Below are 16,579 nucleotides of genomic sequence, written 5' to 3' on the forward strand. Positions count from 1 at the left end.
CAACAACAGGGTACAACAGCAGGGTACAACAGGGTACAACAGCAGGGTACAACAGGGTACACCAGGGTACAACAACAGGGTACAACAACAGGGTACAACAGCAGGGTACAACAGGGTACAACAGCAAGGTTCCCCAACTGGTGGCCCACGGACCCGAATTTGTCCCCCGGGTGGGTTTTATTTAGCCCACAATGTTTTCTGAGCAGAAAATGTACAAATTACAACAACAAAAATGATGATGATTTGAAACAACAATGTTTTAGTCAAATATTATATCTGTTTGGGCTTAATTGCGGTCAATTTGCAGTCTACAAATGATTTTTAATTACATTCCGGCTCCCAGACAATCTGCTCAAGAATTATTTTATTTTTTAAAAGCCCCTGGCTGAAGCTAGTTGATGAAGCCTACAGGGAGAGGTGAAAACAGATATAAAACACATAGTTGACAAAGCTACAAAAAGAACAAAACAAGTCACAAATTGCACGGCCCCTTGATCCTTGTTGATGTGTCAACAACTAGATGCAAATTGTAAAGCAGTTACAGTAGCACTTCACACTACAAGTAAGCCACTGGGATGACAGGCAGCACTTAAAGTAGATGGTCCTAGCTAGCAAAAAAAAAGACAGTACTAGACCACAACAGATAAAGACGGGATTAAAAAAATGGTACGTATCACTCTAGGAGATATCAGGAGTCCTCTAGCTATAGAATGAAGCACGGAAAAAATAGAGAGAGATATTGTGTGAATAATTCACAGCCATGTTCTCTCATCTTGGTTTTGTAACTCCACTGGGTTGCTGCATCCTCCCTATGCCTGATCTCCAGCTTGACACACACATTTTTCATCAGCATTGTGTCAAATTGGTTGGCCTCTTTTTCAGTGAAACACACACAGGCATTGTTGGTGGCCCATCAGAAGGCATTGCCATAGCCCAGTTCTGATTTAGAAATAAAACGTATAAGGAAACTAATGTTGCATTATAATGCCATTCAATTCCACAATCTCAAGTTTCTTATGTGTGTGTGTGTGTGTGTGTGTAGTGTTGTGTTGTGTTGTGTGTGTGTGTGTGTGTGTGTGTGTGTGTGTGTGTGTGTGTGTGTGTGTGTGTGTGTGTGTGTGTGTGTGTGTGTGTGTGTGTGTGTGTGTGTGTGTGTGTGTGTGTGTGTGTGTGTGTGTGTGTGGGAGGAAAGAGAGAGAGATTGATGTGAGAGAGGAAGAGAAAGAGATGAAGAGAGAGAGTGAGGAAGAGGCGGTTAGAGAGAGAGAGAGAGAGAGAGAGAGGGAGAGAGAGAGAGAGAGAGAGAGAGAGGGGGAGAGAGAGAGAGACAGAGAGAGAGAGAGGGGGAGACAGAGAGAGAGAGTGAGGGGGAGACAGAGAGAGAGTGAGGGGGAGACAGAGAGAGAGAGTGAGGGGAGAGAGAGAGGAGACAGAGAGAGAGAGAGAGAGGAGAGAGGGGGAGAGAGAGAGGGGGAGAGGGAGGAGACAGGAAGTGTGAGTGTAAAATGTTTACACTTATTTTTTGTTTTATTACACTTCAGTGTATTTTCTACTTCACTTGCTTTGGCAACGTTAAAATATATTTCACATGCCAATAAAGCCATCGAATTGAGAGAGAGATGATACAAGTGGACTATAGACATAGAGGAAGAGACAAAGCGAGAACATTTACTCCGCACAAAATCTGCCATAAAAATAAGACTACGATGTGAGCAATTTTAGTATGGAGGTCAATTTTGGCCAACAAAAAAAATGCAATTGCTAATTTGCTACGTGAGGCTTATTCGATCGAATAGACGTTTAGTAATGGTTAGGTTGTTACACTCATATAAGTGGACGCACATTGCATTTCAGCAACTTTGAGAGAGAAAAAAAGACTTTATCTAGGAGTTGTGCCTGTTGTTCACATGTATCTTGCCTCTCATCAAGAATGGTTCCACCTGATCTCCCCTCCCCTTAGAGCGGTCACTTGACTATTGTGTCAATATAATAGATCATCTTTGGTATATAGAGCAATAATAATGACATCTTTATAGGCACTAACTCCTCCATGGCTCCTAGACCAAAGCCTATGGGGAAAATAATTAACTTTTGTAGGCTATTTTGGATAAATTATGAAAATAAGGTCTGTAGTAAACACCGGCTTGGGAGATCTTATACGTTTTGTTCTAATGTGATAATCTTCATCAGTCAACAACCCTTTTTGGGAATTTTGAAACATTTATCCTAATCAAAACAAGTACAAACTTAATAATGTGCTAACGTGTAAATAAATAAAACTACACCTCAGGTTGCATGCCTTTGATGTCTCGCTAACAGGCTTAGTATACCTTATCAGACGGGACCCAAAGTGTCCTATGGACAACATAATTCAGGAACCTATAAACACGAACACCTTCCAGCTATAGAGATGTGGTTGCAGCATTGAGCAGAACAATATCCCATCCTTACGTTTTTTGTTCAAGCTGGTAAGCAGACCATTTTAAGCATTATATGTGTTTATTTTTTTCAACACATAAAGGCGTCATTCTTATTAAAGGATATGTTAACTGACTGAAATTATCCTGTGTTAATTAACCTCCGACCTTATTGTAGGCGTTTATTCCAAAATCCCTATTAACTTAGTCTACAGGTATGAATGGCTGAACGAACCACAGGTAAATCATTTCCGGTTTTTAGGACTACACGCTGGCGATCTCTATAGCCAACGAACTACGGTATAAAATGCTAAGTCATTTCCGGTTTTTAGAACTACACGCTGGCAGCTGTCCTCGGAGCCGCACGGCCGCCCCTGGATGGACGTTGGTGTGATTGATGTTCCCCTCTAGAGCGTGTTTCACAGACTCTCCGCTCACAGCAGTCTGAATGTGTTTCCGCGGCTGGCGTCAGCTCCAACTCGCAGCGTTGCTCTTTCACTGCTCACAGCAAGAAACATATTTGGGGATCTCTATTGCCAACTACTACATTGCTCATCAACGCTGAAAGTTACAGCTTTTTTTTTTACCGATACCATTACCTATTTTGGGGATAATTATTTAGTTTTTTTCTTTTTTTGTCGATCTGTGAAGTTAGTTTCAGTTTTCGGTTTTCTCCGCGATTGGGATATTAAGACCAGAAGACTAATCTAACAACCAAGTCGTTCATCATGTAGGCTAAGTTGTCTTTTTCTGTGTTACTTTTGTCGTGTATTTGGAAACATTCTTAGATTTGTATATTGTTTATTCTGTACCCGAGTAGAGTTCAGCTTTGTCACACAGGTTTGTCCCCGTCCCCCTCTTCACGTTCTACACGGGCTTCTCTGTGCATTCCACCATACGGACTCCGGAGTAGTTGACCATACTTGATAAATAGCGTATCAAAGTCATTTTAATAATCTACTAGTGCAAATAACATTCGTGTGCGTAAAAATGTAAGGAACAGTTATCGCCCATTCGTGATTATTACGGGTTCTTCACCAGAGCATCATCATCTAGCCAGTATTGCAAACCAATAGGCTGGCTACGTTACACCGGAGACTGTAAACCTAAATTAATTGGAGATCGTAAACCAAGATTAATAGGCATTTGTGAATGAATTATGGGAGGAATAGAAGAAGAAGAAAAGGATGAATCCCCTTTGTGTTCTCAACTGTCTTTGATGCGCTCAGTCTTGCGTGCTCTTTCTCTCTGCTTGGTAGAATTCTGCCCATGCAGCAGCTGAAGTTGTGTGAGCATTGATTTGAATAAAGTGAGATGCATTGCATATTTTATTTTGTAAATAGCATATATGATTTTGCCTCTTTTTCATATTTATTTGGAACAGTGTTTGCTCTTGTGAATGATGCCGCGTTCACTTGCTAGTCAGAGCTAGAAAACTCGGACATTTCCGACTTGCTAACTCAAATCAAATGTTATTTTTCACATGCTTCGTAAACAACATGTGTAGACTAACAGTGAAATGCTTACCTATAGGCCCTTCCCAACAATGCAGAGATGGAAAAAAAAAGAAATAATAGAAAAATAACAGCACAAGGAACACATACACAATGAATAACGACTACTTGGCTATATACATGGGGTACCAGTACTGAGTCGATGTGCAGGGGTACGAGGTAATAACTTGCCTATATACATGGGGTACCAGTACTGAGTCGATGTGCAGGGGTACGAGGTAATAACTTGGCTATATACATGGGGTACCAGTACTGAGTCGATCTGCAGGGGTACGAGGTAATAACTTGCCTATATACAGTATCAGTACTGAGTCGATGTGCAGGGGTACGAGGTAATAACTTGGCTATATACAGTACCAGTACTGAGTCGATGTGCAGGGGTACGAGGTAATAACTTGGCTATATACAGTACCAGTACCGAGTCGATGTGCAGGGGTACGAGGTAATTAAGGTAGATATGTACATATAGGTAGGGATAAAGGGACTAGGCAACAGGATAGATAATGAACAGTAACAGCAGTCAAAATAGTTTTTGTGCAAAACGGGTCAATGTAGATAGTCCGGGTAGCTATTGGTTAGCTATTTATCAGTCTTTTAACTTGGGGGTTAGAAGCTCTTCAGCGTCCTGTTGGTTCCAGACTTGGTGCATCGGTACTGTTTGCCGTGTGGTAGCAGAGAGAACAGTCTATGACTTGGGTGGGTGGAGTCATTGACAATTTTTTTAGGGACTTCCTCTGACACCGCCTGGTATAGAGGTCCTGAATAGGGAAGTGCCTAGTAGTCAGCCAAAACTACTATTGTTACAGATATGGCTTAAAGAAAATGTATTTTTTGTAATTATCCGTGATCTTAAAAAAAAATTGAAAAGAATGGTGACACTGAGGAACTTGAAGCTCTCAACCCGCTACACTACAGCCCCTGTTTCCTGTTGTCCACCATCAGCTTCTTTCTCTTGTTGACGTTGAGGGAGAGGTTGTTGTCCTGGCAACACCACACTGCCATGTCACTGACCTCCTCCTTATAGGCTTTCTCATCGTTGTCGGTGATCAGGCCAATCACCGTTGTGTCGTCAGCAAACTTAATGATGGTGTTGGAGTCGTGCACTGCCACAGTCGTTGGTGAACAGGGAGTACAGGAGGGGACTAAGCACGCACCCCTGAGGGGGCCCACCGTGTTTCCAGTTTTATTAGTCGTATCTACGGGATACGCATGGTATACATTGTACAACAAAATGCTTGTTTGCAGGTTCTTTCTCGAAAATGCAACAACAATAAGGCATCATAAAACTAAGTATATGAACATAAAGTAAATGTCTCAGTAGAATAGAATAAAAAAATGTAGCATTAGTTTAATACAGGAAGGAATAATTTATAGTCCCAATATTTACACGTGTATCAGGGAAGTGGGGAGATGAGGGGCAAGTGTATAAATTGAGCAGTATAATAACAGTCTGGTAGCAGCGTGTAACTTGTACACTGGGAGTTGGGAATCAAGTACAGGGAGTGACTTTTATAATAAATAACACATGGAACAAAACAAGAAACACAAACAATAACGCCTGAGGAAAGAACCAAAGGGAGTGACAGATATAGGGAGGAGGCAGAAAGAACCAAAGGGAGTGACAGATATAGGGAGGAGGCAGGAAGAACCAAAGGGAGTGACAGATATAGGGAGGAGGCAGGAAGAACCAAAGGGAGTGACAGATATAGGGAGGAGGCAGGAAGAACCAAAGGGAGTGACAGATATAGGGAGGAGGCAGGAAGAACCAAAGGGAGTGACAGATACTGGGAGGAGGCAGGAAGAACCAAAGGGAGTGACAGATATAGGGAGGAGGCAGGAAGAACCAAAGGGAGTGACAGATATAGGGAGGAGGCAGGGGAGGCAGGCAGGAAGAACCAAAGGGAGTGACAGATATAGGGAGGAGGCAGGAAGAACCAAAGGGAGTGAAGAACCAGGAAGAACCAAAGGGAGTGACAGATATAGGGAGGAGGCAGGAAGAACAAAGGGAGTGACAGATAGGGAGGAGGCAGGAAGAACCAAAGGGAGTGACAGATATAGGGAGGAGGCAGGAAGAACCAAAGGGAGTGACAGATATAGGGAGGAGGCAGGAAGAACCAAAGGGAGTGACAGATATAGAGGAGGCAGAAAGAACCAAAGGGAGTGACAGATATAGGAGGAGGCAGGAAGAACCAAAGGGAGTGACAGATATAGGGAGGAGGCAGGAAGAACCAAAGGGAGTGACAGATATAGGGAGGAGGCAGGAAGAACCAAAGGAAGTGACAGATACAGGAGGCAGGAAGAACCAAAGGGAGTGACAGATATAGGGAGGCAGGAACAGGGAGTGAAGAACAGGAAGAACCAAAGGGAGTGACAGATATAGGGAGGAGGCAGGAAGAACCAAAGGGAGTGACAGATATAGGGAGGGGAAGAACCAAAGGGAGGCAGGAAGAACCAAAGGGAGTGACAGATATAGGGAGGAGGCAGGAAGAACAGATATAGGGAGGAGGCAGGAAGAACCAAAGGGAGTGACAGATATAGGGAGGAGGCAGGAAGAACCAAAGGGAGTGACAGGAAGGCAGGAAGAACCAAAGGGAGTGACAGATAGGGAGGAGGCAGGAAGAACCAAAGGGAGTGACAGATATAGGGAGGAGGCAGGAAGAACCAAAGGGAGTGACAGATACTGGGAGGAGGCAGGAAGAACCAAAGGGAGTGACAGATATAGGGAGGAGGCAGGAAGAACCAAAGGGAGTGACAGATATAGGGAGGAGGCAGGAAGAATCAAAGGGAGTGACAGATATAGGGAGGAGGCAGGAAGAACCAAAGGGAGTGACAGATATAGGGAGGAGGCAGGAAGAACCAAAGGGAGTGACAGATATAGGGAGGAGGCAGGAAGAACCAAAGGGAGTGACAGATATAGGGAGGAGGCAGGAAGAACCAAAGGGAGTGACAGATATAGGGAGGAGGCAGAAAGAACCAAAGGGAGTGACAGATATAGGGAGGAGGCAGGAAGAACCAAAGGGAGTGACAGATATAGGGAGGAGGCAGGAAGAACCAAAGGGAGTGAAAGATATAGGGAGGAGGCAGGAAGAACCAAAGGGAGTGACAGATATAGGGAGGAGGCAGGAAGAACCAAAGGGAGTGACAGATATAGGGAGGAGGCAGGAAGAACCAAAGGGAGTGACAGATATAGGGAGGAGGCAGGAAGAACCAAAGGGAGTGACAGATATAGGGAGGAGGCAGGAAGAACCAAAGGGAGTGACAGATATAGGGAGGAGGCAGAACGAACCAAAGGGAGTGACAGATATAGGGAGGAGGCAGGAAGAACCAAAGGGAGTGACAGATATAGGGAGGAGGCAGGAAGAACCAAAGGGAGTGACAGATATAGGGAAGGTAATCAGACAGGTGATGGAGTCCAGGTGAGTCTGATGAGGTGCTGGTGACAGATGTGCGTAATAATGAGCGGCCTGGTGACCTCGAGCGCCGGAGAGGGATTATACGTGATACCGCAGTTGTGTTGTGTGCGTGTGCATGAGTGAGCGCATGTGTGCTAAGGTGCAGAGAATCAGAGCAGGTGGTAAGTCCGGTTCAAGTGTTCAGCAGTCTGATGACTTGTAGATAGAAACTGTCTTTGAACCTGTTGGTATCAGACCTCATGCTCCGATACCGTCTGCCCGACTGTAAGGGAGAGAATAGCTCATTGAATGGGGTGTATGGGGTCCTCGATGATGCTGCATACCATCCTCAGGCACTGGGCGGGTCAGAGCACCGTCCCAGTGATGTACTAGGCTGTTTATACCACCTGTTGGAGGGCCTTGCATTTGTGGATGGAGCAATTCCTGTACCAGGCCATGATGCAACGGGTCAGGAGGCTCTCGATGTTGCAGTGGTAGTATTTTTTATTTTATTTATTTTTATTTTACCTTTATTTAACTAGGCAAGTCAGTTAAGAACAAATTCTTATTTTCAGTGACGGCCTAGGAACAGTGGGTTAACTGCCTGTTCAGGGGCAGAACGACAGATTTGTACCTTGTCAGCTCGGGGGTTTGAACTTGCAACCTTATTTGGAGAGAACCCCGGGGCGGCATGGCGGACCCAGCGTGGCATGCCTTAGGAAGTAGAGACGCTGTTGCGCCCTTTCGACAAGAGTGGTTGTGTTGTTAGTCCATGTGGATGCCAAGGAACTTAACTTGTGACTCTCTCTACTGTAGTCCCGTTGATGTGGATTAGGGGCATCCTCTGCTTCCTGAGGTCAACAATCAACTCCTTTATTTTGCTGACGTTGAGGGGAGAGGTAGTTGTCACGACACCACAATGCCAGTTCACTTACCTCCTCCCTATTGGCTGACTCGTCGTTGTTCGTTATTAGGCCTATAACCTTGGTGTCGTCATCAAACTTGATGATGGAGGTGGTGTCATGCAAATCTACGCAGTCGTGGGTGAACAGGGAGTACAGCAGAGGACTGAGTACATACCCCTGGGGGGCACCTGTGTTACGGGTCAATGTGAGGTGTTGTTGCCAATCCTCACAGCCTGTGGTCTACCCATCAGGAAGTCCAGTATCCAGTTGCAGAGGGTGGTGTCCAGACCCAGGGCTCTGAGTTTGCTGTCGAACTTGGAGAGAACAATAGTGTTGAAGGCTGAATTGTAGTCAATGAACAACATTCTCACATAGGTGTCCCTCTTGTCCAGATGTGTTACGGCCGCGTGATGGTATCTTCTGTGGATCCGTTGGAGCGGTAGGCATATTGGAGTGGGTCCAGGGTGTCTGGCATGCTGGCCTTAGGCCATGACCAGCCTCTGTAAGCACTGCAGGATGACCGAGGTTAGCGCGACGGGGCGATAGTCATATGAGCATGTCACCATGTTTTTTTTGGGGGGCACTGGGACAATGGTGGTCTCCTTAAAGCAGGTGGGGACTACAGCGTGGAACAGGGACAGATCGAAGATGTTCACTCTAAAGATGCGGCCAAGGATGCTATCTGGGCCGACGGCTTTGTGAGTATTCACTCTATTTGAGAGTTTTCCTCTCGTCAGCCTCGGAGACTGAAAGCACCTGGTCGTCCGGAACAGCGAGAGTCTTCCTGAATGGTTCTGTATTGTCTGCCTTCGAAGCGAGCATAGAATGTGTTAAGCTCGTCAGGGGAGGGAGGCTTCGGTGGGCACCGCACAGCTGGATTTGCCTTTGTAGTCTTGTGACAGTCTGTAGTCCTTGCAACGCAAGTCTTTGAGTTGTCGAACATCAATTAAAGTTTGAGTCTGTATTGTCTTTTTGAATTTGCAGAGCTTATACCTGCTTGCCTTGTACGAGTCATCTGGGTTCATTCTGCCGACATTGTTACTGCTGCAGTACGGGCTCTCAGCATGGTACGGCTATGGTTGGTGGTATGTCTAGATTATTATTGTGGGTACAACATCATCAACACATTTCCTATTGAAGCCTGTAACTGATTATGTATATTCCACAATGTTGATGGATGAGTCCTGGGTGGATGAGTTTGAACGTATTCCACTCAGTATTCTCAAAACAGTCCTGCAGCATTGAGTCTGCCTCCTCTGTCCAGCGCCTCCCTATTCCTGGTGTTGGTGCCTTCCTCTTGAGTTGCTGCTTGTAGGCGGGGATTAAGAACAGAGAGACATTATCTGATTGGCAGATGCAGGGGCACGTCACAGATATTTGTGTATACATTGTCAAGCTCTCTGAATCCTACATGTTGGTGATATTTTGGGAAAATTTGTTTTAGACAGGGTTGGTTAAAATCACCGCAACAATAAAGACTGCTTTGCTTGTGGCGGCATGCACACAGCTGTGATAATAACACAAGTGCCTCGGCATATAGTGGGGTCTGCATTTTAGCATCAAAACTCCAGGTCGGGTGAACAGGAGCTCGCAATGTTTTCAAATTCGGTACACCAGGAATTGTTCCCCCAGACACTTACCAGAAGCCGCCGTGCAATCCATTTGGAATATTAAGAAGCCTTCTGGTTGAATAGCAGAGATGACCTTCTGGTTGAATAGCAGAGATAACCTTCTGGTTGAATAGCAGAGATGACCTTCTGGTTGAATAGCAGAGATGACCTTCTGGTTGAATAGCAGAGATGACCTTCTGGTTGAATAGCAGAGTCGACCTTCTGGTTGAATAGCAGAGATGACCTTCTGGTTGAATAGCAGAGATGACCTTCTGGTTGAACAGCAAAGATGACTTTCTGGTTGAATAGCAGAGATGACCTTCTGGTTGAATAGCAGAGATGACCTTCTGGTTGAATAGCAGAGATGACCTTCTGGTTGAATAGCAGAGATGACCTTCTGGTTGAATAGCAGAGATGACCTTCTGGTTGAGCGTATGGTCCGTAAAGCCACCTCTCAGTATAAACAAAGTCACAACATTCCCTGATGGCCTTCTGCGATTGAAGCCTTGCTCTGAGTTCACATTGGTTAATGTCTCATCAATGGAAAATAAACTATCAGGTTACTAGGAAGAGGCGGCTGTGTAGCCTGTCTTTTCAGCTTGGAGTCCCCCTTTGATTCCTCATCTTCGTCGCCGGCGCTGGGGTGCTGAGAGATAAATGTGTAGCTTCCGATTCATGTTCCAGTTTGTTGGTTGTTTTTGCACGAATATTCTGAGCAAACAAAGTAAAAAATTAACAAAAAATAAAAAAGCAAGTTGAGCAGGAACCGGCAAGACGCTCGCTCGCCCTCAGCTCTGCCATCTTATCCATGCTGAGTGTCAGCGTGGCGAATGTGCTGTTGCCAACCCTCACCGCCTTGGGGCGGCCTGTCAGCAAGTCCCAGGTTCCCGTGCTTAGTGATGAGCTTGGTGGGCACTATGGTGTTGAACGCTGAGCTATAATAAATGAACAGCATTCTCACATAGGTGTTCCTTTTGTCCAAGTGGGGGAGGGCATTGTGGAGAGAAGTACAGATTGCTCAATCTGTGGATCTGTTGAGGCGGTATGCGAATTAGAGTGGGTCCTGGGTGTCTGGGATGATGGTGTTAATGTGAGCCAAGACCAGCCTTTCAAATCACTTCATGGCTACACAGATGTGAGTGCTACAGGGCAATATATAGACAGGTTACTTTGGCGTTCTTGGCACAGGGACTATGGTTCTCTGCTTGAAACGGGGCTATTACAGACTGGGTCAGGGAGAGGTTGAGAATGTAATTGAAGACAGCGCCAGCTGGTCAGCGCATTGCTAAGAAGGTGTCCTGGTAATTCATCTGGCACCAGGGCCTTGTGAATGTTAACTTGTTTTGAGATCATACTCACATCGGCTACGTAGAGTTTGATCACACAGTCGTCCAGAACAGCTGGCGCTCTCATGCATGGTTCAGTGTTGCTTGAAGCACGGTGGCTGAGGTGAGTTTATTGTCTCTACCTCGTGTTGATGTTTAAAAGTTCAAGCCACTTTAAACGTGCTGATGGCTGTTGATGGTGCTTTCTCAACATGGTCTAGTCTCCCTATTAAAAGATTCAGAGATCTGTATATTAACAATACATTTAGTATGTTTGAACAATTATCAGCTAAATTTGGTCTCCCCAGACATCATTATTTTTAGGTTCTTACTAGTTTGGAGTTACATCCGCAGCATAGATCCAGGATTCTTCACCCTTCCTGATGAAACACGGTTCGACACATTTCTTACCCCACTTCCTACTCTGAAAGGCACCTTGTCAATAATCTATAGTCAAATTTGCTCACTACAAGTCATCTCCTGTAGCTCAGTTGGTAGAGCATGGCGCTTGTAATGCCAGGGTAGTGGGTTCGATTCCTGGGACCACCCATACGTAGAATGTATGCACACTTGACTGTAAGTCGCTTTGGATAAAAGTGTCTGCTAAATGGCATATATCTCATTAAACAATATCAAATCCTCATGGGAGGAGGATCTGGTTGAGGAAATATCTGATGAACTATGGGAAGGGGCCACTCAAAAGGTTACATTGCTCTTCTATTTGCGCTCGACACGGCCTCATTCAATGCAAACTCATTCATCGGGTCCACTGGACCAAAGCAAGATTATCCAAAACTTACAAGGATGTGAACCCTACATTTTAACATGGAAATAGCTGTTCTATCATTCAGACTACAGTAGCAGCCAAAAGTATGGTGTTCAATGTAGGACCTACATTCCATGAGACTTTTGAAGAAGAAAAAACATAATGCAGGCCTTGACATTAACCTGTTTATCCACTTGTCCTTCAGACAAGGTGGTGACCGAACATGTTGTTGTGTTGTTTGATGCAAGAAAACCACTTTACAAAAATGAAATGCATTATTATTCCCATGCCATTATTACAGATAATCCTTTCTCAAAATACAACACTGCCTCTTTTAATAATAATAATAAAAAAATGCTCTTTACCTGACTCACTTTTCAAAAGATGTCTTGTGCTTGTAAGAAGCAATCACTCACCAACTGCTGACCAAAAATGGTTTATAACTGGGCTAATAACTCACTAACTAGTTGATATGAACAAATGTAGACACGCGACAACATGCAGCTCTCAGTTTGATCTCAAACTGGACTGTGTTCACAGCATGAGCGGTCGTGAGTAGATGAGAAGCTCATCTACTCACGACCGCTCATGCTGTGAACACAGTCCAGTTCGCAGTGAATGGCACACATCCATATATGGCAATGGTCTATTTGCATATAGTCCTATTGCATCTCTGATTGGTTATGCCGCACTGGTCTGTGTAGAGTACGGGCTGAGTCGTGTTTGTCAATGCAATAGAATCCTACTCTGATGCGTTGTGCCTACAACAAAACAAAACTCTTGCAAAGTTTGTTTTGTTTTCGGTATGTTGCATTGAAAGTGGCTAATATTTGCGTTGATTCATTCACAATTCCCACAGTGAAGGGACATGTTGATAGTGTTAACTAAAGGGGGGAAAACTCTAGAAAGTTGGGTTAAGTTCAATCCCGTGCTTCTCTATGTGGGCTCATATTTCTTCTGCACAGCAGTCCCAGGGGAGCTGCGCGCCCATGCGTAGCTTACAGGGAATATTGGTTATGAGACAGATTTGAGAAAAGGTCATCCTAAGGAGTTCTGGAATATAACATGGTGTGTTGTAACACCACTTAATCAAGAGTTGTGCAGAGAGACTGAGAGCACTAAAACCAGGAAAAAAAGGTTGAAAACACTATTTTGGTGTTTCCAAAATAGAAGAAGAATTAGATACCCTTCTTCTAAACACTGTTAAATTGAAGTCCCTCTTTTTGTATGTTCCCTGCTCTAATATGGTGTTCTGGTAAGCTCCTCATTGGACAAATCCAAACGGTCTAATCTACAGATTTATGCGTTTAAAAAAAAAAGGATATAGAAAAAAAAGATTGTTTTTGTGAAAATACAAATGACTAAGTTTGTCCCTGGATAGTAATTAATCAATACAACAACTTGTTTTTCTTCAAGATATGATTTTGAAGCTTCAAATGCTTTATCTTCAAATGATCGAATGACAACAAAGCATTAACAGGCAATTCACATTTTTATATTGATAAACTAAGACAGTTCAAAGATCTGTAAGGTATTTATCATATTCACATTCTTGAAAGGCAAGGAACATATGGCATTATATTTAAAATTCATGGGGGGGGGGGGATACAGGCAATGACTGCTAATGTTAGCAGTAGCACTACTGTTAGCAGTAGCACTAATGTTAGCAGTAGCACTAATGTTAGCAGTAGCACTAATGTTAGCAGTAGCACTAATGTTAGCACTAATGTTAGCAGTAGCACTAATGTTAGCAGTAGCACTAATGTTAGCAGTAGCACTAATGTTAGCAGTAGCACTAATGTTAGCAGTAGCACTACTGTTAGCAGTAGCACTAATGTTAGCAGTAGCACTAATGTTAGCAGTAGCACTCATACAAAACTTGTACAAAACTTCAGCCCAGAGTTCCAATTTGTAAGTCGCTCTGGATAAGAGCGTCTGCTAAATGACTTAAATGTAAATGTAAATGTAGTTCGATGCGATCCACCAGCTTATCCATTATGCTGATGTCTCTGATCTGAGTCATGACTGTACATGGAAGGTTGTTCAGATGTATTGAATCACAGTACCGTTAGATGATATGATTGACAGTTCATTTGGCATTGGTCTGTGATTGGCTTGTCTTGATTGGCTGTGGTTAGGATTGGCCAGCCTGTGGGTAACGTAGTATATATATATATATGTGTGTGTATATATGTTTTCTGCAGGGAGAGAAATGGTTATTATTATGATTAATATGATTATTATTATTCTATAATTAAGTTATTAACTGATTTAATATTAATACATTGCAATATGAATATACTGTACAATGATTAAACATAACTAAAGGCTAAAATGGCCGTGCTAAAATGGCAGTGCTAAAATGGCAGTGGCTATATAGTGCAGTGGTGAAAAGTATGACCCAATTGTCATACTTGAGTAAAAGAAAATAGAAAATAGAAATAGAAAATGACTCAAGTAAAAGTGCTGAGGAGTATTTCTGTCTGTAATAAAGCCCTTTTGTGGGGGAAAACTCATTCTGATTGGCTGGGCCTGGCTCTCCAGTGGTTGGCCTTGCTGCCAAGTGGGTGGGCCTGTGTCCTCCAAGGCCCACCAATGGCTGCACCCCTGCTCAGTCATGTGAAATCCATAGATTAGGCCCTAATGACTTTATTTTGATTGACTGATTGTATTAACTGTAACTCAGTATTATTGTAGAAATTGTTGCATGTTGCGTTAAAATATTTTTTTTTAGTAAACGTTTTCTGTGTAACATATCACTTACATTGGGTTTACGTTCAAACACCCTTCAAACACCAGATCTCAGATTAAGTGCACTGCTTTTAATGGTTTCATTATACAATCATGATGTTTTGAGTCTTCTACTATTTTTTAAAGTCTACTCTCTCTCACTCTCTCTCCATCTCTCTCTCGCTCTTTCTCTCTCTGTCGCTCTCTCTCTCTCTCTCTCTCTCTCTCTCTCTCTCTCTCTCTCTCTCTCTCTCTCTCTCTCTCTCTCTCTCTCTCTCTCTCTCTCTCTCTCTCTCTCTCTCTCTCTCTCTCTCTCTCTCTCTCTCTCTCTCTCTCTCTCTCTCTCTCTCTCTCCTCCCTCTCTCTCTCTCTCTCTTTCTCTCTCTGTCTCTCTCTCTCTCTCTCTCTCTCTCTCTCTCTCTCTCTCTCTCTCTCTCTCTCTCTCTCTCTCTCTCTCTCTCCTCTCTCTCTCTCTCTCTCTTTCTCTCTCTGTCGCTCTCTCTCTCTCTCTCTCTCTCTCTCTCTCTCTCTCTCTCTCTCTCTCTCTCTCTCTCTCTCTCTCTCTCTCTCTCTCTCTCTCTCTCTCTCTCTCTCTCTCTCTCTCTCTCATCTCTCTCTCTCTCTCTCTTTCTCTCTCTGTCGCTCTCTCTCTCTCTCTCGCTCTCTCTCCATCTCTCTTTCTCTCTCTCTCTCTCCGCAGGGGACAGAAGTCAGTCAGTACGAGGGGAGAGACAGAGACAGGCTGGTAGTCTAGGCCTGTGGTGGAGTCAAGAGCACAACAAAAGCTACATCTCCTTTTTTTTTGTCTATTCTGGCAACTTCTAGTCTTCTAGTTATATAATAGTGAACTTTTTACCCATCAATCGACATGGCCTCTAGCCTGACCTGTGCCGGTGTAATCTGGACCCTCCTCTCCCTGCTCTGCGCTGCGGCTTCCTGTGTCGGCTTCTTCATGCCTTACTGGCTGCTCGGTTCCCAGATGGACAAGCCGGTCTCATTCAGCACCTTCCGGCGGTGCTCTTACCCGGTGCGCGACGAGGAGAGCCAGGCCACAGTGATACTGGAGCAGTGTGGCCGTTATGCTTCCTTCCAGGGGATACCTAGTCTGGAGTGGAGGATCTGTACAGTGGTGACGGGGGTGGGCTGTGGTCTGCTGCTCCTGGTGGCCCTCACAGCCCTCATGGGATGTTGCATCTCTGACCTCATCTCCAGGACCATCGGACGTGTGGCCGGGGGGATACAGTTTGTTGGAGGTGAGGCAGTCTGTTCCCTCTGTTTACTCCGTAAGGGCTAAAGGTTCTCTACCACCTTAAGGCTCTATTACAAACTTGTATTTTCTCTCACAGTGAGTTAGTCCACTAACAGCCTGATGTCTGTTTACATTAGAACCTACAGTGAATGGCGTCAGGTTCTGCCAGAATGTTTAAAGTGTGATGTCTGGTTACCCGAGACTAGCTCTCTACCTTCAGTTGACCCCAGAGGTCCCTCAACTCTCCATCACAGACTGTTGTGATTCAGTGGTTCAACTGAACAGTTATACTCTTTCCTCTTTGCATTTGTAGTAAAGCCCTGTAGTAAAGCCCTGTAGTAAAGCCCTGTAGTAAAGCCCTGACATCAGCAGATGACACTAAGTGTTCATACAAAAACCCTAAACGGAAAGCAATGCAGATGTGGAGAGGCGACTCCTGGATGCTGGCCTTCTAGGCAGAGTTCCTCTGTCCAGTGTCTGTGTTTTTTTTCCCATCTTAAACTTTTATTTTTATTGGCCAGTCTGAGATATGGCTTTTTCTTTGTAACTGAGGCCTAGAAGGCCAGCATCCCGGAGTCCGCTGTTGACATTGAGACTGGTGTTTTACAGGTACTATTTAATGAAGCTGCCAGTTGAAGACTTGTGAGGCATCTGTTTCTCAAACTAGACAC

The 16,579-nt window shown here is 44.3% G+C and overlaps 1 protein-coding gene across 1 annotated transcript; it reads left to right on the top strand.

The window, feature by feature from the left end:
- Nucleotides 1-2,762: 2,762 nt before the first annotated feature.
- On the top strand, nucleotides 2,763-16,091 carry LOC118378612 (LHFPL tetraspan subfamily member 6 protein). The gene is made up of 2 exons (XM_035765597.2): nucleotides 2,763-3,147; nucleotides 15,360-16,091. Exon 2 carries the CDS (start codon nucleotides 15,528-15,530, stop codon nucleotides 15,951-15,953), a length of 426 nt encoding a protein of 141 aa, XP_035621490.1. The 5' UTR covers nucleotides 2,763-3,147; nucleotides 15,360-15,527; the 3' UTR covers nucleotides 15,954-16,091.
- Nucleotides 16,092-16,579: the final 488 nt, after the last annotated feature.

This window comes from Oncorhynchus keta, chromosome 18, assembly GCF_023373465.1.
Source record: "Oncorhynchus keta strain PuntledgeMale-10-30-2019 chromosome 18, Oket_V2, whole genome shotgun sequence".
NCBI classification, from domain to species: Eukaryota; Metazoa; Chordata; class Actinopteri; order Salmoniformes; family Salmonidae; genus Oncorhynchus; species Oncorhynchus keta.